Source organism: Phocoena sinus, chromosome 16 (assembly GCF_008692025.1).
Source record: "Phocoena sinus isolate mPhoSin1 chromosome 16, mPhoSin1.pri, whole genome shotgun sequence".
Classification (NCBI taxonomy): domain Eukaryota; kingdom Metazoa; phylum Chordata; class Mammalia; order Artiodactyla; family Phocoenidae; genus Phocoena; species Phocoena sinus.
Window position 1 is genome coordinate 80,161,038 of NC_045778.1, and position 22,872 is coordinate 80,183,909.

The following is a 22,872-nucleotide window of genomic DNA, read 5'->3' on the forward strand; positions in this document are numbered from 1 at the left end:
CTTTTGATGCGTAATTCTATTGCTGGATCTTTTTGCCCTTCAATATAAAGCTCTTATATTTTAGTAATATCCATAATCCTTTTTGTTTAGCTTCACATATTTTGGCAGAGATGATCTCTAAGTTAGGAATTTTCCTTAACATCTTAAGGTCTATCTTAAGCCAATATCCAGGAGACTAGATATTAAATATTCTCACCACCCATAAAAATGGCAGTTATGGGACATGATAGATGTGTTAGCTAACCATAAGTTGTGATTGTATTGCAATATATAAATGTATGAAATCAACACATTGTATGCCTTAAACTATGTCAGTTAAATCTCAATTAAAAAAATAAAAATAACACATTAGACCCTAAAGGCATGCATGCCCATTAAAATCTCTAAAAAAAACCCCAAAGATGCTGGCCCTTATTACAACTTGCCATTGTCTTGGTGGTGAGGACCTGTGTGGTAGGTCCAGAAACAGAAATACAGCTTATAGCGATTGGAAAGGACAACATAAAATCGTTGACAGATGTTGGCTTGGTCTGTTTCAACATCTCTTCCCAGGCCCCCCTCCACACGCCCCCCATAACAAAGACTACAGGGAGTGATGACAGATTTCTGCAAGTTCACAGTCACTGGTTTTCCCAAGTATACAAATAAAAATATAGAGAAAAATTTAAAGCTTTTTGGAGAAAAAGCTCTCCTCCCACTAGGAACCATAATACAAGAGCCGTTTAAGATCCGTATGATGAAAATCACAAAATATTCCTGAATGGCATCAAAAGAGACTTGAACAAATGGAGAGACACTGGGTGCGTGTAATTGAGAAGGCTGCTATCATAAGCCTTCTCAATGAATTTAAAAATTCAGTGCCACCTCAATTTCAATTCCAGTGGGACTTGTTTCACGCTCAGTAATGTGGTTCTAAAGTTCATGTGAAAGAATAGATTGGCATGGACACTCAGGGAAATGTGAAAACCAAGGGTAGTGATGTAGGACTTGTACTACAGATAACAAACCATTTGAAAGCTAAAGCTACAGTAACTGAGGTATGATCCAACGTTCATTAAAAGTAGTCTCTTTCTATATATGTGAGAGCAAGAATGAATCCACCAAAATATCAGTATTAGTTGCATATCATCTTATGGGGATTTTATGATTTTCAAATTTTCTTCTTTATATATATATCTTCTTCTTTTTACTGTGTGATCATATATATATATATGATCATACAGTAAAATTCACCCTTTTTAGTTCTGAATTTTGATGGATATATACAGTTGTGTAATCACCACCAAATACAAATTTAGAGGATTGTGATATGCCTAAAAAAGTCCCCATTATTCCCCTCTGGAGTCAACCGTCTCCCCTGTGTCACTGTAGTTTTAGTTTTGGGTTTCTAGAATGTCACATACATGAATTGATACACTGTGTCGTCTTTTGTGTTGGCGTCTTTCAGTTAGCACAGTTTTGTTTTTTTCTTTGAAACAGAGAACGATGCACATTTATTTATTCAGTGGTAGGTCCATTGTATTGTGCAGTACCATTCCGTCATATGGATTTACCACGGTCTGTTGATCCACTTACTAGGTAATAGACATGTAAGGTGTCTCCATGTTTGGCAATTAAGGCTAAGACTGTCTATAAATATTTGTATAGAGGTCTTTGTGTGGATATATGTTTTCATTTCTCTTGGGTAAATACCTAGAAGCAGGAAGGTTGGGTCCTGCCAAACCTTTTCCAAAATGTCTGTATCCTTTTGCCTTCAGACCAGCAACATAGGAGAGTGTCTGTTCTGCAACTTCCTGCTTTTCTTTTTTTTTTTTAAACGTTAGCCATTCTAATAGGTGTGTAGTGGTATCTCATTGTGGTTTTAATTTGCATTTTCCTAATTGTTAGTGACACTGAACATGGTTTCATGTCTGTCTCGGCCATTTTTATCTCCTTTTAAGTGAAATGTCTCTTTAAATTTTTTTGCCAATTTTTCGATTTGGTTGGTTGTTAATTGAGTTTTCAGAATTCTTTATATATTCTGGATACAAGCCCTTTGTCTAAGGTGTGTTTTGCAAATATTTTCTCCAGTTCTGCAGTCTGCCTTTTCACCTTCTTTTCAATGTCTTTCAAAGAGGAAATGTTTTTGATTTTGAAGAAGTTCTTTTGGTCATTTTTTTCTTTTATGTTTCATGCTTTTTGTATCCCAAGAAATATATGCCAAATCCAAGGTCAGAAAGGTTTTCCTTCTAGAAGTTTTGCTGTTTTGGGGGTTTTGCATTTATGTCTATGTTACATTTTGTGTTGATTTTTGTATATGATGCAGGGTGAGGATCAATTCTATCTCCTCACCCCCTGCCTTTTTGTTTGAGACTTTTCATATGTGTCTAATTGTACCATTTGAAAATACCACTTGTTGGAAAGATTATACTTTTTCATTGAATTTTCTTGACACCTTTTTTGAAAATCTGTTGACCATATGTGTGCGGTCAGGTTTTTTCATCTATAGGCCTTTTTCACCAGTACCGCACAGTCTTAATATCTGTAGTTTTATAGTAAATCGTAAAAGCAGGTAGTGTGTGTCCTTTTACATTATTCAAGATTCCTTTGGCTGTTTCACATTATTTGCTTTTCCACTTAAAATTTAGAATCAGAGTGTTAATTTCTACAATAACCTCCTGCTGACTGTAGATCACTTGGCATGCTAACTATACTGATTCTTCCAAAGCATGAACATAATATGTATCTCCAGTTTTTTTAGGTATTCTTTGACTCTGTTTTGAATGTTTCGTGACTTTAGCGTACAAATTTCGTGGCTTTAAAGTATTCTTGTGTGTTTTTTGTGTGTTTTATCTGTCATCATCACCACCACCACCATTATAGCCATCATTTGCGTATGTACCCAGACACCGGGCCCAGGCCAGTGGTCTTGTCCAGTGTCCCGTGATCTGGAGCTGTCTGCTGCTCCCTCTCCCGTCCCCTCCCCCTTCTTCCCTTTCTTCTCCCTCCTCCTCCGTCTTCCTTTTTTTTTTTTAAACTTTGGTCCGAGGGCTGTTTCTTGCTCTTCTCATCTTCTAATTGTGTATTGGCCAGGTGGCTTAAACTCTCTCTATACTCTTATCTGTAAAAAGGAGTTAATATCCTCTATACACCCCCTGAAAAAAGCTAGGGTAAGGATGTTTTCCTCAAAAAGTTATTCCTCATGATTTAACATTTTTGGCATAAAATACTACCTCAGCGATAATGTGTCCTTCACATTCCATCGAACCGGGGGGCACAGCTGTAATGAGGAAGAATGTGGGGGGGTGAGTTTCAGATTGAGTGTCTTCATCCCCAAGGACCTTTGACCTAATAGTTTCAACCCCCATTGAGGATCCTTGCTGGAATCAACCATTGCTTTAGGAGCTGAAACTGGCGATTTCCTAATTTTTTGGTCCCATCTACATTGTTTGGTCTGTAAGAAAAGAGCCTTACCTTTGCCTCTCTGGCCACCCGCCTCACCAATCCCCTTGCTCATGTATCAACATAGACTCAAGGACTTTCCATGTGTTGTAATCCATTGCTCTCCTTGTTCATTGTGACACTCGGGTGTCGCAGGTGTCCCACTGTGGCCAGGATAGCCTCTTCCAATATCCTCCTCACCCTGCCTTGGTCCCAGGCCCCCTGTGTGTGCTCCTTCTGGGCGGTGCTGTGTCTACTCACCTGACCAAGCCCCGGAACCCCCTGCTTTCAACACAGCACCCACTCTTTGTGAGTGGAGTGTTGCACTTGTTAATACTCTGCAACGTTTTGAATCTTTCCGTCATTTTGGCCTTATCCCCACACTTTCTTATGTATATTCCAAGTGGCTCCATCTCCTCCGAATCTTGGGGACCTTCGATTTCCTCAGGACCGTGGTGAAGGGACATGAGATGGGCGTGAAGCCCCAGTGGGGTGTGCTTCATACTTGCAGTGTTTTCTTACACACCTGCTCGACAGGTACATTGCTCTGCAAAATTTCTCTTGGGTACCCCCCAGATTGAGTCCTACTTCCCCATAGTAGGAAATTTTGAAGATAAACCTCAAGGCACTTAGGGCCTAAATCACTTTGGGTGCTTACGCAGTCGTAAGCAGACGAGCTATGGGTGATGTATCGTGATGTGTAGCGTTTGAACCTGTATCTGCGCACAATAGATGTATTTATTTATGTATAAGTCACTATTTCCTAAGAAGTAATATCTTATAAATGAGATCATCCCTGTTTCTTTTATATAATTATCTCATATTCCCAAATATATTTTATTCTCCTTGAAGATTCATTAATTTTTTTAACCCTTGGTATGTGACATAGTTTTCTCCTCACTGACTCATGTAACCAATATAAATAATATTGAGGGACAGCATCCATTTATGATTCACGTAGAGGAATTTCATTTCATCCAGTAAAGAGTTTCAACTTTAGTCTATAACTGTGATGGTAAGAGTGTCCTTTATGGACAGAAGTCAATTAAAAAAATACGGAGAGCATTGATCCTCCTTCAGAGGCAAAATTTTATTAAGACTCAGTTACTCTTGTTTCTATTACAGTGTATTTACGGTTACTATATATCATGGGAGAACATTTGAAAAATCTGATTACTTTGAATTATCTGATTTTTCTGAGTTTATGAAAATAAATATAAAATTTTCTGCTGTACTCTGACTTATGTTAGCAACAAATGAATTCTATCAAGAAGTTGTATACAAAGTATATATTCCTCATTATTACATAAAATATAATTGTATACATAAAATTTGATTGTGATTTATTTTCATCCCTTATAACAAATGTGAATATGTGTTTAATTTATTATATTGAATAAGCAGTAAATAGTTGTTATGATGAATGCAAGATCCAGATAGTCCCTTTTGGTATATTCATCCTATAAACATCTTCTTACAATTACTGCCACTGTAAAATGGAGAATGATTTTTGTTTTTAAAATTAGATTTCTTTACTTATAGTGTCTGCAATGATATGAAATACTAGCACTCAATTTAAATTTAAGATTCAGGTTTAATTTTGTTGCTAGTAGTTGTAAAAGAGCTAATAGATGACATTAGTTTCTCAACTATACTATTTTTAATTTTGTACAGCTTCTTTTTACAGACGTCCCTCACTCTGTGGTCCTTTATATTGATAAAATAAGGGATCGCAATATTTTGGAAACTTAATAAGTGAAAATTAACCGTACTTTGGATAAAGGATTCATGGGACTGAATTTATCTTTAAATGAGAAAGGGAACAAAAGACAGCCCTCAATTTTGCCATGGATTTTATTTCTGGGAAAGATGTACCAAGTTCCAATTATGTGAGTGAATATTTATTTTTCCAAGAACCTCAGTGTTAACAATAGCGCCCGATTCAGCCGTTTTGTTGTATCTTTTGCTTAAGCACATATTTAATTAACAAGACGTGAAATACTCTGCAAAGTACAGCAGTGACTCTTGCCTTCTGATGTTTTTCACGTGGGGCACTGTCTTCTTACCTTCATTTTACACCGTTGTTCTATCTGCATTATCATTTCTTCCTCGTAACCCCCATCCTAGAAGGGTTAAGTAATTTCCTATGATGGGAAAACACATAAGTGAAGAAATCAAAGCAAAGGTGAAAAAAACTGTCTTGTATCTATTTCACAAATCTAAAGAGAAAGAACAGTTTCACAAGGATCATAGAATTTGGAAGGAGTTTTCCAAGTAGGTTATTATTGTTTTAAATCAGAATAGTATATTACTTGGTTTACAAGGACAGATCGTTTGACTTGCCCTGAGAATTAGCTGCCCCTTCACCAGCCCCTCCATGATCAATTCCCGATCCACACCTGCAACTCTTTTTGCTTTTCATTTGTTCTTGAATGTTTGAGATTCATTGTTCTATCCGTAGTGTTCCTAAATCTCACAAGTATGAGTCTGGGTCGTGCTTGACACACAGTGGGCCCTTTCATTTTGTGTATGCATGACACTTTAGAAAAATTATCTTACATCTCTTAATTAATTTAAGTTTTATTTAAAATTTTGACAGCTTCATTGAGATCTAATTTATATGCCATAAAATTCATCTATTTAATGTGAACGATTTAAGGGTTTTAACTATACGCACAGAGTTGTTTAACCATTACCGTGATCAATTTTAGAATACTGTCATCATCCTCAAAGGAAACCTGTACGCAATAGCAGTCACTCCCCATTTCCGCCCAAACCTCCAGCCCTTGGCAGTCACAAGTCTGACTTTCTGCTTTTGTAGGTTTGCCTATCCTGGACATTTTCTAGAAATAGAATTATGCCAAATATGATCATCTGTGACTGGCTTGTCAATTTCTGCAAAGCAGCCAGCTGGAATTTTGATAGGGCTTGGTTTGAATCTGTACCTCAATTTAGAGAGTATAGCCATGTTAACAATATTAAGTCTTCTAATCCATGAACATGGGATATCTTTCTATTAATTTAGGTCCTCTTTTATTCCTTTAACACTACCTTCTAGTTTTCGGGGACCAAGTTAAATCTATTCTTAAGTATTTTTTCGATACTTTTGTCAGTGGAATTTTTTCTCTCTCTCTCTGTGTCTGCTTGTTCTACTTTTGGAGGATTTCATTAGTTTTTTTATCCCAACGCTTCTATTAAAATGTTTATTTTTGCTAATACAGCTGAAATATTCCAGAATCATTTCTTTGTCTTTGTTCCTTTTTTTCTTTTTATAACATTATGTTCTTGTTTTATGGATATAATCTCTTATCTACCTAAGGAAAATAATGATCGTTCTTTGAATTTTCTTATATTTTCTAAATTTTCTTTCATTCCTCTGGCTTCTGGTTTTGTTTGTTCAGGTCTCCTTTATTAACGCTTGGTTGACTTTCCTCACAGAGCTTGGAGGCTGCTGGGTTTCACTGCATGGCAAACCACTGTGGGCTGGGCTCTCACGCTGTCAGAATCTCCATGGGAAGTTAGTGGGCACGCTCTTGTGCTGGTCAGTTTCTCCAAAGAGGATTCTTCCAGTCTCCTGTTCCAGTTTGCTGTGGGGCTGAGCCTGGTGGAGGGGCTGAGCCTTGCTGCTTTGCTGGGAGCTGAGCCGAGCAGAGTGGGGAGTTTACAGTGATTGGCTTCTTTTTTCTTTTATTTAATTTATTTATTTTTGGCTGTGTTGGGTCTTTGTTGCTGCGCACGGACCTTCTCTAGTTGTGGCGAGCAGGGGCTCCTCTTCGTTGCGGTGCACGGGCTTCTCATTGCGGTGGTTTCGCTTGTTGTGGAGCATGGGCTCTAGGCACGTGGGCTCACTAGTTGTGGTTCACAGGCTCTAGAGCACAGTGTCAATAGTTGTGGCGCACGGGCTTAGTTGCTCCGCAGCATGTGGGATCCTCCCAGATGAGGGCTCAAACCCATGTCCCCTTCATTGGCCGGCGGATTTCCAACCACTGCGCCACCAGGGAAGCCCCCAGTGATTGGCTTCTTATCATTGGATAGTCTCAGCCAGGTGGCTGCTGCCACGCTGTCTCTTTTGCTTTGTCCAGAGGATAAACACGTGGTTCTCTGCCAGGAGTGAGCAGGGTTCCCTTGGTGGATGTGCTGGGGTGGGCATATTGGCCACGTTTTAAAGACATCAGTGCTTTTGGTTTCCACCTGACATGCAGCCTCACTTTCTGAGTACCTGGCGCCTCCAGTTTCCGAGCCTTCCTAGGGTTCTCTGCCCAGAATCAACAGGGTTCCTGATAGATATTCACTCCCTTCCTGCCTCCAGGGCAGCCGGTAACCATTCCTGCATCGACTTGTCAGCTTCCAGAATTCTCTTGTCTGTAGTTGTGTCTCTTCTTATTCTCTTGGTCTTTGTGGGTTTGTGAGGTTTTTTTTTTTTTAAACATCTTTATTGGAGTATAATTGCTTTACAATGGTGTGTTAGTTTCTGCTGTATAACAAAGTAAATCAGCTATACATATACATATATCCCCATATCCCCTCCCGCTTTCATCTCCCTCCCACCCTCCCTATCCCACCCCTCTAGGTGGTCACAAAGCACCAAGCTGATCTCCCTGTGCTATGCAGCCGCTTCCCACTAGCTATCTGGTTTGTGAGTTGTAAAAACTTTTTTTATTGTCAGTTTAATGTGAAGAGACAGATGAGTTTGTGTTTTCAGTGTTTTAAATTTGTTATGTGGAAGCCCCCTACGTATATTTTCACAAACATCATCTCTACAGAGACTTTGGAGGACGCTTTGGGGCAGTTAATGACATTTTGGGATATTCTTTGTGTTATCTTTTTGGACTCCCTATTTTTCTCTCTTAAATTTCCTTGTAACAAATAGAACCTGTAAATGTTTCACCATTGGCCTTCCCTCTTGAAAACAGGAAGCCTTTGCGTTCTCGAGAGCTTTCTCCTCATCTGTCCAAGAACTTATCCATACGGGGATTTATTTCACGTCACCCCTGCCTCTGAAACAGAGCACTCAGCTCTCAATTACATTCCCTTTTCCAAGTCCTCGTCCTCATAATGTTGCTTTACAGTATTGATTCTTTGGCTGGAATGCTCCCCAATATGAAAGTCATCCAGAATCCATCAAGTCATCCGTCTTCCTGTCTTTACTACAATTCTTGCCCAGTGTCATTTAGCAGTATCATTGGAGGATTACTTTTTCTTTAATTTTTAATGGTGATGAAGTAGGTTTGTTTTCATTGATATATTTGAAATGAAACATATAAATGAGAATTTCTCTTCAAAGCACTTGCCTTCGTGAAACACGTTTAAAATTTTTTTTTTTTTTTTTGCGGTACGCGGGCCTCTCACTGCTGTGGCCTCTCCCATTGCGGAGCACAGGCTCCGGACGTGCAGGCTCAGCAGCCATGGCTCACGGGCCCAGCCACTCCGCGGCATGTGGGATCTTCCCGGACCGGGGCACGAACCCGTGTACCCTGCATCGGCAGGCGGACTCTCAACCACTGCGCCACCAGGGAAGCCCACGTTTAAAATTTTTAACATCTCATCACTGGCCACCAAGAAGTGTAATCCCCAATTCAAATAATAGGTTCTCCTCTGATTCAAGACTGGTGCCCGTCCTCCAGACTCCATGCTCCTGGGGCTCTCTCCGCATCTGCAGTAGCTTCTGTGGTTTGGAGCTGCCCCCAAATCCCTTGGCGTTCAGAACACTTGGACGAGAGTTAACTTTTCTGCCTGTGCCGAGTGCCCCACGCACAATGTGAGCCCCGCGGTCATATGAAACATTCTGGACTGGCGGATGGAATTACCAAGAGCAATTTCATACGTTATTGTTCAAGCCACATAACTCAGTCCTGATGTTAGTACATAAAGGAAGCACCCCTTCACAGCTCAGGCCTGTGAGTTCAGATCCTTGGGATGTTTCCTTCTAGTTCATGTACTCAGTCTTGGACCTTAGACTAGCCAAAGATGACAAAGATACCATTGAAAAGAACTCATCCTAAGTTCCCATTCTCCAAAATCTGTTCTTTCTTAAAAACCTTCTGTCTCTATATCCTGTAGGGACTTTGTGCATTCACTAGCCTGCCACTCAGTGTCCCCTGCTCCACCAGCAGTGCTCCATTCTACCTGTCCTCCTACCTGTCCTCTGTCTTACCTGTCCTTCCTACCTGTCCTCCATCCAATCTGTCCTTCATTCTACCTGTCCACCTGCCTAGAGCACTGGGGTGCCAGACAGATTTAAAACTGGGGCATTGAGGGTAGTTCTAGGAGGGAGGGCTCAGAGGCAAGTTCAGTCCAGGGCTTGAGCAGCAGTGACCTAGTCCTTGTGGACGGGGGAGCCCCATGAAAGAGATTTTTGAGGATAAGGGAGTAGGAAATGGGGACTCACGGGCAGAGGGAGAAAGAGGAGATCTCATCTGTTTCTCTCAGGACTACCTTTTAAAATACTAATATAGGGACTTCCCTGGTGGCACAGTGGTTAAGAATCCACCTGCGAATGCAGGGGACACAGGTTTGAACCCTGGTCCGGGAAGATCCCACATGCTGTGGAGCAAATAAGCCCGTGCGCCACAACTACTGAGCCTGCGCTCTAGAGCCCATGAGCCACAACTACTGAGCCTGCATGCCACAACTACTGAGCCCACATGTCACAACTACTGAAGTGTGCGCCTAGAGCCCATTCGCTGCAACAAGAGAAGCTCCCCACTCACCACAACGAGAGGAAGCCCACATGCAGCAACAAAGACCCTACGCAGCCAAAAATCAATCAATCAATAAAAATTTATATAAAAAATAAAATACTAATATATTTTCCATTATAAAAGTAATCTGGGGGCTGCCCTGGTGGTGCAGTGGTTGAGCGTCCACCTGCCGATGCAGGGGACATGAGTTCGTGCCCCGGTCCGGGAAGATCCTACATGCCACGGAGCGGCTGGGCCCATGAGCCATGGCCGCTGAGCCTGCGCATCCAGAGCCTGTGCTCCACAACAGGAGAGGCCACAACAGTGAGAGGCCCGCTTACCGCAAAAAAAAAAGTAATCTGGGCTCCTCCTCCCATCCCACAACTGTCTGGTGTCTTTTCTTCTAATCGTTCCTTCTTTTCTATTTTTTTCCTATGCTATATTTATATTCTTTGTTTTGCTGAAAAGTATATGTACCATAATTATGTCTGATTTTCATCGTTGAGCATTTTCTTATGTTATTAAAATAGTTCATATTTTCATGATTAGTATTTGATGGTTGCATGATATTTCATCATAAAACTATGGTGTGGTTATGTGATTTAGCAAATAAAAATCTACTTCAGGTAAACAACAGATCATTTTCTTAGTATATGAATGTCTGATGTGAAATTTCCAATACAAAATTTGGGACATACTTATTTATCTGAGATTCAAATTGAGCTGGGCATCTGTATTTTATCTTGCAACCTTACAAAATCTCATATTACTTACACAGTTCCTAGCTGTTGAACATTGAGATGTTTTCAGTGATGCAATGGACATCTTTGGACATAAAATTTCTAATTCTGAATTACTTCCCTAGGTGGCTTGTTAGAAGTAGAATTACTCTGAGGAGATGAGTATCGTTTTTCCCAAGACTTTTCAAACCTATTGCCAAATCACTTTTTAAAAAGGTTGCAGCAATTTATGCCCCTGCCAGTGCCGTCTAAGAGTGCTCATCCCCTGCGCCCGTGCTAACATTATCATCACTTAAATACTCCTCTGCTACTTTGGCAGGCAAATGATGACATACCGTTTTCATCTTTGATTGCTAATGAAGTTCACATTTTTTGTTTATGAGGCTTTCTTTCCATGACCTGATTTTTAAGTTTTCTTCCACTGCCTCCTGATTTCTCTGTCCCTATTTTGCATTGCTTTGAAGTCACAAGGAATATGTCTTATTTTTATTTATTTTCTCATTTTTACTCAGCCACTGGGGCTGGAACCCCGTCCCAGGCTCAGGTTCCAGGAGGAATTCACCACCAGCCTACCTGCCAGCGCACCCACTGTCTGACATGAAAGCTTCCTAGGACTTCTAAATGCATTTCCAATAAATCAATGACAAAGCATAGAATAGTAATTTTATTCTGAGCCTGCAGAATAAGTTTCTTTTGACAGCTCTCCCCCATTTCTGTTTCTGGTGTACGATTGGTTTCAAATACAGCTTCCATAAATACCTGCTTTTAATCTACCCGTAAAAACCCACCACTCTGCTGTAGAGGGTTCCACGGGGTTCACGTGGGCATTCATGCTCCATAGCGTCCGCTATGCTTCTTCTCTAAAGATACTGGCCCCCGTGGATGGGACTCCATTCCAAAGGAAAGGGGGAGCCTTTCTGTGAAATTTGACAGGAATATTACCTCTTTCCTAGTGGGGTCTAAAGCTTCAGCTTAGAAAAGGGCTGAAATAGCAAGATTTGCTTCCTCTCAGAAAGACTGAACAGTACACATTGCTTCTGGAACATTTCCTTAAGTTAAGTAAAGAGCACATTTGCACCTGCTGGCCTTTTTTTTTTTTGCAGTGCGCGGGCCTCTCACTGTTGTGGCCTCTCCCGTTGCAGAGCACAGGCTCCAGACGCGCAGGCACAGCGGCCATGGCTCACGGGCCCAGCCACTCCGCGGCATGTGGGATCCTCCCGGACCGGGGCACAAACCCCTGTCCCCTGCATCGGCAGGCGGACTCCCAACCACTGCGCCACCAGGGAAGCCCCCTTGGCCTTTTGACCTCTAACTCATGGCGCTGACCTGCCTCTGTCCCTTTCTCTGGGCTACTCCACTTAGTCCCCATTGCAGTTAAATAGGAGGCCATTTGGTTGCCCTCTCTGTGACGTTCTCATCCAGAGAGAAGGCTTCCCGAGCGGCCATTTAAGTATTCCCAGGACTTGCTGTATGGAAATTGCTACGTTCTCTTCAGTTTCTCATGTCATATGCATCGTGTCAGTTCCCCTAGCCTTTGCCTTGCATGAATTTTCGGCATTACATGGCACTCTGCTCCCTAAATTATGTCCACGTCACCTGTTCGAGTATCTGGCCAGACTCCTGATGCTCTAGTTTTTTTCCATTAATGTTACTCAGTGTGCATGTCCTTTGCATTTTCAAGACTGCTCTGGGGCTGTGGTCTTCTTTTCTTTCCACTTTCAACTTGGTATCTTAAGTACAGTACATGTCTATTGCTCTGAATTATACATAGCTACCTTTGTGATTTCAATGATTCTAATTTGTAAGTCCCTATTCTTTAACTCTTTTGACCTGCAGAGAATTAATCTGAGCCCCTGTTAGGCCTATATCTTGACTGATATAGGCCTTTTCTTGCTCTAGAAAAGCTCCCTGTCTAGTAGGGTGGAGTCCAGGTCACAGCCACCTCGGTCAGGGTAGAAATTGGGACACTGTCTATGGCCGCCTTTCCATTTCCTCATCCTCTTCCCAACTTTCTCTGATGACCACAGAAGTGCATGAAGTCTCTACTTCATGTTGGCCATTGTCAGTGACCTCAGATTTCTCAGAAAAATAATTAAAGTGCCTATCTGGATAAGAGGAAAATTAGCTCAGCTACTAAGCACCTACCTTGTAGCTGGTGTGCTGGGTTCACAGCCGGTTTTCCATATTCTCATTACGAGGGGAGCACCACTCAGCCTCAGTTTTACTGCCTATAAAATGGGACGAGATGAGAATCTGTGGTGTGATGGAATGAGGCCATGGTTCTGATGGCCTCAGCACAGCGCCTGACATATTGCAATTGGTCAACGTGTAAAATTATGAAGACTGATATCCCAAAGGTGGCATCTCATCAGGAGTAAAGAAGATACAAAGGCGGCTTCTCTTGAGCTCAACGGAATGCCAAATATTTACATATTTCAAAAGTGTATACTCACATGGGCTTCCCTGGTGGCGCAGTGGTTGAGAGTCCGCCTGCTGATATGGGGGACGCGGGTTCGTGCCCCGATCCGGGAGGATCCCACATGCTGTGGAGTGGCTGGGCCCGTGAGCCGTGGCCGCTGAGCCTGCGCGTCCGGAGCCTGTGCTCCGCAATGGGAGAGGCCGCAACAGTGAGAGGCCCACGTACCGCAAAAAACAAACAAACAAACAAAAAAAGTGTATACTCATAAATAGACATTTTACCATTTTACCATTTTACGAATCATTCCTCCAAAGGAAAACAAGCATTATTTAGCTCTTTCCCTGAACACCAACTTGAAATCTAAATTTCAGCAATTATCATCATTAATAAATAGTTTACATTTCTGGGCAAATGGAAGATACCTTATTATCATTATTTTACTTGTTCAACTTACGTAATGCATCCTCTGAGGACCCGTTTGGAAGCATATATGTTTATTATAGATATAAAATGGATCCGAAAAAATTTTGGACTTTAACATTTCACTGTAGAGCATGCATTTGAAATGAATACGAGAGATATTTAGGCATTCAAATACATTGCTTGTAAAACAGTTAGTAAAAGAATGCAATTTGTGAACTCATTTAATAAGGCAAAATTAAGAACATGTCTCAAAGTATATCTCATCCTATAATTTTACCAGGCTTGTGCTAGTTTAATGGGAGAAAATATATGTCCTCTGTTTCTTGAAATATCGTTACTTTAGGGGAAGATATTTAAAAGCAAAGAAGTCTTTTAGGAAATTGTTAGCCATGAACCCCAGAAGTGATACATTGCAGTTAATGGCAATGGGACTGCTTAACCCCCTGCTCCCCCGCTAGACCAAATCCCCCTTAGTGTGTCTGCACACACACACACACACACACACACACACACACACACGTGCACAGACATGCACACGCAAACACGTCCACATGCACAGCCACTTGCATGCTGGTCGCTTCTGTTGCTAAGTGCTCTGGCCCCTCAGTTTCTCCATGTCTTGATTTTGTTTGGTGGTTTCTTTGTTCCCCTTCTTTTCCTTTCCTGCCAGCTCTGTCTGGTATGAGAAATTCCCCATCTCTCCCACTTTACATTCTGATGAGGCTGCATTCCTCCTCACATGCTTCTGGTGGAGCAGAAGTGAGCCATAACTCATTGTGGAGTCGGTGGTTGTTGCCTCCAAATGGGCCAGGGGGATAGAGGCATATTTTGAGAAATAAAAGTCCTCTCTTTGCCACAGCCCGGGAGCAGGGGCTGCACACACACTTTGCCTGATAACAGGGGCAGCAACTTTCCAGGGAACACAACGCACAGTGGTGGCGGTTTCGAGCCTGTCTTTCATTGCACATATTTAATGCGAGAATATTTCAAGCTTGTTTTTTCCAGACTGGACAGTCATGTATCAGGAAACATTTAATGTAGTTAGAAGGAAATGTAGCAAAAGGAGAGATGGTGAGGCTGGAGTGACCGCTCTCTTAGCTGGCCAGCCTGGCACATGGCTTCTCCCTGGTGGGCTTTGATCCCAGATGCTTAGTTTACATCAGTTTCTCCCATGAGTGTTGTGGGTCTCCTCATCTCATTGTATCTTTTGATTTGTTTACAGGGAAACTTCGTGGCCTGTATGACAGCTATTTTACGACAAATGGAAGATTATCATTATGCCCATTTGATCAAGACTTTTGGGAAAATGAGGACCGATGTGGTGGTGAGTGTAACTTTGACTTTCTATAACTGTGTTTTGAGGCCAGCATTTTAGGCAAAACGCTGATGTAAGTATTTCCATTTTCAGTATGATTTTGGACTTGCCTCCACTTGATTTCCGAAGCCACCAGGGATGGTCTGACTACAGGCGTGTTTGTAAGAAGATAAGGGTCAAGATGCAGACTCTCTCCTTATACTGACCTGGGGAGTGATTCAGGGTGTCAGCCGAGAAAAGTCCCTTTTCTTTTCTCTCCCATGCTTTGTGGTCACGGAAAATTTGGAGATGTTACCCATGGAGAGTCTGTCATTAACTGCTGTTCATTTATTGATTGGCTTTCAATAGCAGAAGCCAGGGAGCATTGTCAGCCTTAATTGTGCTCCCTTATTAATTAGCTTTAGTCACGGAGGCTCATTAGCATTTCTCGAAATAATTCTCTAGTCATCCTCAGTGAGAGTATGATACAACTTAATTAGGAGACGTACAGAGGGGAACTTAGGAGCTCTGTCCGTAACAAGCTGACATCGCAGGGCCATACAGCAGATGTCCTCTGCGAAGCCGCAGCCAATGTGTCTGCAGAGTTTCTGAGTATATGTCCACCTCAGCTCTCCTGTCTGGGAACACAGACTCCATTTCTGAGGCCCCTAGATTCCTGGAGACTGCAGCAAGTTCTACTAGCGTTTCCAGAACAAGGTTGGTTGCACTTTACATCAGTCTTATTAAGGGATAGAGACAATGCATTTAAGGCTTTTTTCCAAAGGATTAATTCTAATTAAGAAAACTACCTTATTAACTGTTGCTGCTATATGTGTGTGTGTACATATGTATATTTAAATTATATATATATATAATATTTAATATTATAATAATAATAAAAATATGCATTTAAATTTCTAAAAAATGGATTTATACCTTAAAATCATAACAATTTTCCTTAAATAAAAGTCAAGGAGCAGGAATGTGTATGTGTTTGTGTGTCTCTGTGTTTAGTCTCCCTTAAGAATATTAACGAGGAGTTTAATGTAGGACTGTACTCAGGCATGTAACATGTAGCACATGTGATTATATCCTGTGACTCTTCAGCAGTCATGGCATAGTGAAATCAGATTTGCCATGTGAAACACTTCATGCCTCATGTTTGATCAGGGGAAGGATAGTTGTAGCTGAACCTTTATGAACAATTTCCTAGACAACACTTCAGGCTGAATAATAAACTTTTCAGAATGAGAAGCATTACCTGTGCTGAAAATTTAGGACTCCATTTAATTATTTGCCCCTTATCAGAATAGTCACATGATCAAAATCATACTATTCACGCAAACTGTTAAAAATATTTAATGTGGGGCTTCCCTGGTGGCGCAGTGGTTGGGAGTCCGCCTGCTGATGCAGAGGACGCGGGTTCGTGCCCCGGTCCGGGAGGATCCCACATGCCGCGGAGCGGCTGGGCCCGTGAGCCACGGCCGCTGAGCCTGCGCGTCCGTAGCTTGTGCTCCGCAACGGGAGAGGCCACAGCGGTGAGAGGCCCGCGTACCGCAAAAAAAAAAAAAAAAAAAAAAAAAATATATATATATATATATATATATATATTAATCTGAATTATTCAGTGTTGCAGTGGATAGGGAAGCTTCAATGTATTGTGAAAAGCGATTATACAAAATAGTGTTTAAAAATGACTGTAATTTGCTGAATTCCAAGTGTGTACTCTCTCTCCTTGCACAGAGTAGATCATCAGATACTTGTTGCATGTTGTGGTCCTGATATCCCAAGGGATTTTGGTTCCTTAGACAAAGTAGTTCAGAACAGCAATTATTTGCAGACAATTGGATTTCCATTATAAAATGGCATTTGTGGTTTGGATATCATAAATTCATACTGCAAGGATTGTAAACCTTTTTTATTGTTGTTAATCGGTCAGAACTTTGTAAAATGTGTTCCTATCTATTAACTATACATAGGGGGTATTTGACTATTTTTCTACTTGGACAAATGCTCACAAAAATGAAAGGTCGTTGTGTGTTAAATAATTGGAAGTTAATTAGTAATGTAGTGTACGAAGAGCCTAGACCATTTTCTCAAGACTACTTCCTTGTAAGAAGTGCTTCTTCAGGTTTTCAAATTCAGCTCTGGTTTGGTTGGATGAGTCATTCCCATACAAAATCTCAGTTATTATCAACACCAAAGTCACAGGCCTCAGAACTGGTACTTTTACAGTCTCTCAAGTGACCCTTTGGACCCCAAGACAGTGAAAGGATGGAGCACAGCATGGAACTGAAAGGCTAATCCAAGAAAGGAAAAGGGTGGATGCGTTTGGCTCAAAACTCTCTCATAACAGAGACAGTCCCTTTAGGATGGTGAGCCAGGTGGGGTCTTTAAGTTCTTCTGCAGTGGAGATGCTGGCCTGAAGAAGGGGCTGCTAGCTGTCTTGTGTCCCAGTTACTGAAGCAGGACCACAGGTGGAGAACTTAGTGTCCATAGTAAGATCAGAGGTGAAGAGGAGTACTCTGGGCCTTCCAGTGGAGCCTGTTCTCTTGACACTTGTCCCAGATTCCCACTAAGTGGCCATAAAGGAATGTTTGTGGAGTGACTGAGTGAATAATGACGTATCCAAGAACAGTGCAGGTGGAAGTAACGCTTATTGGTTACAGGTTGAGTGAATGCAGGATACAGGACGGCGAAGGTTGAAAGAACCAGGCTGTGGGGTCCCTCTCATCTCCAAGGAGGACCCAGGGGCAGCCACAGGCTACCGTGCATCCCCGCCTCTTTCTGTGGCCTCTCCCAGTCCTGTGCAATTGTAGGTTATATAGAGAAGCCCGGTCAGGCAGAGCTCTGAGCTCTTAGCGTCCTCCTCCTGGATTACCCTCCTGCCTCCATTCAGCTTCCATCCCAACACCTTCTGGGAACCCCTGCCTGACACCTGCCTTGACCTCACCTGGTGGCTATCGCCCACTGCCCCTTCCCTTGTGCCTTGTCCATCCCAGTCAACCAGCAGCCTGTGCTGGGGTGGTCCAGCGTGACTTCTCACAAATGGCAAGTGGTGAGGATGCTCACAGGGATTATGAAAGCAAGAATATTTGCCAGGTGACTGTCCTTGCCTGGGAAACATTCTGCTGTTGGGCAGGCCTGGTCTTAAAGAGCCTCGATTTCCGTGTGAAATGGCCACCGAAGGGTGATTCGCAAGCTTGTGTGGGGAATGTCACGAGTAGCAGGAGGAGCCTTGCTCTGAGCATCCATTTCTTTATTTCGTGTGACCATTCCTCGTAGATGAAGCTTTACCGAAGACGGTCTCCACTGGATGATGAGTTTGGGGGTGCAGAATCCTTTTATAGTGAATTCACTCAATAGCTGTTTATTGGAGACTGACTCTGTGTTAACAGGCGGAGGAGGTGACAGCAGGCAATGCAGACGGGTCTTGCTCTCGTGGCCCCCAGTCTAGTGGAGAATATCACAGGTGATCAGGGAGTCCTTCAGATAACCCAGGCTATCCATGCTCCAAAAGAATGACGCCTGTAAAGCAGCCAGACTGGACTGAGTCGGGTGGTCAGGAAGCCTTCTTTGCAAAGGAGAGGATTGTGGAATATCGAGGAATAGAAGAGAGGACATTCACTGTAGGTGGTAGAGCAGCAAGAGTCCCGGGGGTGAGGTGCAGCCGGACAGGTGCTGGGGCATCAAACCGCACAGGACCCCATTGGTCATGCTAAGAGGCTTTGTGTTTTTCTGCTTGTTTGGTTTCCGTTTCTGTATCATTTATTTACTGTTTTTCCCTTAATTATTTTAAAATTATTTTTAAAGCATCTATTTTTTGAGTAAACTTTTTATTTTGAGAAAATTGTAGAGTCACATGCAGCTGGAAAAAATGATGCAGAGCACCCCTGTATTCTTGACCCAGTTTCTCCCAATAGTGGCATCTTGCAAAACTATAGAACAATGTCAAAATCAGAACGTTGACGGTGATACAGTTCACTGATCTCATGTTGATTCTCTCCACTTTGCTTGTGCTCTTTGCTCTATTTATCTTGAAAAATTTCAAACATACAGAAAAGCTGAAAGAGTAGTACAATGGAAACCATTATTCCTGTCATCTGAATTCATCAGTTGCAAGCATTTTGCCATACTTGCCTCCCCTGTATCTCTATGGACCTCTTTCTATGTAGCCAAATCCCATAAGTATGTGAGAAACATGTAAGTGGTTCAGCAAATATCTCTCAAGGTTAAGGACAATAGTCAACGGCCTTAATGACCTTCCAGAACATAACAATCATCTCTTCATACCGTCTGTATTCAAATTTCTCCTCAGTTCTCCCCAGTCATTGTTGTATTTCTTTATAGGCTTTCTCGAATCTGCATCTAGTCTGGATTCACACGTTGTATTTGGTTATCTCTCATTCATCTCTTCTTTTTTCTAGAATGAGTTCATCACCTTGTTTTTCCTTCCCATTCATGGCATTGCTTTTTAAAATTCGATTTCATTTTTATTTATTTTTTTGAAGGGATAAAGTCACTAGCTTTGCAGACTTTCACCCGTTCTGGAATTTTTGATTGCTGCCTTGTGTGCAGATTTGTTTCTGCAAATTCCCGTGTCCTGCAAACTGGAAGCTTGATCTAAAATTCAGGTTCACCCTTTTGGCAAGCGGAACAGAAGTTGGTGTTAAGCATTCCCTGGTGTGTCTGTTGGGAGTCTGGAAATGCCGGGCTGACCACTACTGATGATGATGGGTTTGATCACTTGGTTAAAAGGGAGTAACTACCAGACCTCTCCGTTGTGAAGATACATGCCCCTTGGAGATTATCATGTAATCTTTGGGTAATACTTTGGCATCTGCAGAAAATTGCAAAGGTCTTCCTCTAGCAATCTTTCACCTGATAAGTTTAGCATGTATTGATGGTCCTTGTCTGAAACAGTTATTTCTCTGACTTAAGAGAATGGTGACTTCCTACTTCCGAGAATCAAGTCTCTTTGGCTTTAATCTAGGAACACTGGGAAGCCCCTGAGGACGTGGGTTCAGCGGGAGATGGGGGGAAGTGTTGGTGCCCTGATCTGATTTGTAATTTGAAAAGGTCACCCTGGGTGAAGTGTGGGGACCAAGAGAGACAAGAATGACCATAGGTAGATGGGCTAGGATGCCCCGCTGGTAGTCCAGGTGAAAAAGGATGATCAGTTATCCAAGTGGGTGGGTATGGAGATGGACAGAAGCAGATGGTTTTACAAGAAGATTTTGCCTGTGGGATACACTGATGGCTCTTGTTAGAGCCGTCCGCTTATTGTATGGAGCATCTTGTGAATAATCTAAAAATGCAGCAGGGATGGATTGATTTTAAAAAGATGAAATTTTCACAAAATATCTCATGTTAATCTTCCAGCTCCCCTCTTTGACTTGGAGATAGCAGTTGTAATAGTCTGTTCAGCCTCATTGGCCGTTCTAGGCAAATGCAATGGTGGGGACCACCACCATGGCCAGTAAATTATGCAGACCGGCAGGGAAGCCTTGCAAAACCTCATCTCCGACAATCTGCAGCATTTTGTTTGGTCAGCAAAGTACCAACATTTAACAGCTGAGCCATACTAATGAAGTACGGGACTGTGTTTCCTAGAGGGAAAAAAAAAAAAAGGAATTGGGAAAATATGCTTCTCTTCTAGAATAATAAAAACCAGACCCTGTATCTAAATTATTAGGCTTTGAGGAGTGACCAGCAAGAACGCCAGCAACTTCATGCACATAGAGATGTGACTAAATTACGGCACTCAGCCGGCGAAGTAGGCAACCTGGTCATTAAAATGTGAAACTCTCGACAAAGTGGGGAAACTTAAGGATTGAAGTATGAATTTCAGTAATTAAACTAGGGAGAGAAACTGTTCCTTGTGTCAGGGGGCACCTAGAACACCCCTGCTCGCAAGCCCTGCTGGTCAGGACTCCTGTGGGCAGAGTCTGGAGGACATGGAACTGACTTTTCCCTCCTGACTCTGCCCGGGATCCTAACCTCTCCTGCACTGGAGGCCTCTGTTGCATAAAGCGTGATCACGATTGCTCCTTGAGTTTTTATTCATGGGAGGAGGCTCGACAAACCCCTCCCAAGGCAGAGATGACTCGCTGTAACCTGGCATTGCTGTTACGGTTGCAGAGGAAGCATCTCTGAACATCGGCTTATTGCTGCTGTCGATGGAACTGGTGTCTCTTTGCAAGAAGTTCTTGGGTAGAACTTTGTGCTGGGAATTGCTTTCTTGGCTGCAGAAATCCTGTTCACCACCTTGGTCTTCACAGCCATTGTACCTAATTATGAATCAGTAGATTAAATACATGAGAAACATCCACTCTATTTGGCCATCTCTGACTATGACCTCATTTTCCTCCATGAATTCTCAGTTGCCTGTCCCCCTTCCCACCCAGATCTTGAGGGAGCACGCATCCCGGGCTACCGGGATGCGTGCTTTTCAGGATAACCACTTGTTTTGTTCAGGTTAGCTCAGAATAAAGCACTAACTGTCAAATTGAAGAAATTCTCCTAATTCTGGCAGGCACAGAAGGGGAAACCCCTCCTCGATGCCAGGAGTGGTGGTGATTGGCCAGGAAGCAAGGTGGGACGCAGGGCACCACTCGTGAAATTCAGGGAACCATCTAGGAGACAACAGAGGCATAACTGAGGAGCTTATGGATTTGAGGATGCCACATAAAAGAGTCTGGAATGCGACCACATGCTTAAATGGTTTACTGGGAGCTGAATAGGTGCAGATGGTCAGGAGTTCCTGTTTGAGCCTTTCAGCTGTTAAATTACATAAGAAAAAGGAAAGGATAATAATACCGCATATTCAACCCAATGGGCCCCTGTTCGTAATGAAAAAATCTCTGTAGAGTAAATATAAGACATAGTTACGACCTGCGTGTTATGTTTGTTTTAAAAGGTTTCTTTAAGCAGAAAGAGTGTGACTATGTATTTGTAACCTTTGGGGACTGACTCTCTGTGACTCTTAGATATGCCCAAGGAGTATCTTTTAATATGCCCTTGAAAAAGTTCTCCGGGACAGGAGGTGCTCAGGCCAACAGAAAGGCAGAAGTGTAATACATACCTCCTGTGAAATACATCTTCATTACTTTTTCGTATGTTCTCATTCAGTTAAAAAGAAAAAAAAAAAAAAAGTCATTTATAATGTGAAACTATTCCAGGGGGCCTTGGTTTTCGCCTTCTTCTGGGTGGGTTGTTTCAGCGTTCTCTTCTTTGTTTCAGGATTTTCTCATGGAGACGTTCATCATGTTTAAGAACCTCATCGGGAAGAACGTCTACCCTTTCGACTGGGTGATCATGAACATGATGCAGAATAAGTGAGTACAGGGGAAGGCTCTCCTTGACGAGGCGCCTGATTTGTGTCTGCTGGGAATGGAGGTGTTGCTGGATACCACGGGGTCTCCCACAACGTTCAGGGTGCTCCCCCTTCTGGGATGCAAATGCTTCTTTGGAGAAATGGGCCTGGAGATTGGGTGCTTTGCTTATGCCAGCACGGGCTCTGGGGCTGAGAACGTGGGCCCTGCCCCCTGGAGAAAACAAATAGGAACATGACCCGCCTTTCCGTTCACCTTCGTCAAGGGCATCAGTTTGCCATCTAATCTTAACCATGTGTGTGTGTTACCCAAAGCGATCCTCAGCTCTGTGGGAGTTGTTTGAAAAGTGTTTGCATTTCACGTATTTCAGCTGGAAAGCGTCCTGAGCATTTTCATCACACGTATTAAATATTAAGCACGTGCCTTGTTCATCTTCTTGTGAGGGCTGTTGGTTAATTTTCTAGCACTTGGGTTTTATCATTTCTGTAAGCGCCAACAAAGATCATGGGGTTCTCAATCGCATGTGTAGAAGGAATTTCTGTTGACTTCTTTTTTCTGCTTC

The 22,872-nt window shown here is 42.4% G+C and overlaps 1 protein-coding gene across 1 annotated transcript in view; it reads left to right on the forward strand.

Annotated features, from left to right (window-relative positions):
- Nucleotides 1-22,872, forward strand: part of DOCK1 (dedicator of cytokinesis 1) — a 534,414-nt gene that overhangs the window by 312,092 nt on the left and 199,450 nt on the right. The window contains 2 exon segments of the mRNA XM_032607328.1: nt 14,905-15,006; nt 22,219-22,313. Coding sequence (XP_032463219.1) covers nt 14,905-15,006; nt 22,219-22,313 — 197 coding nt within the window.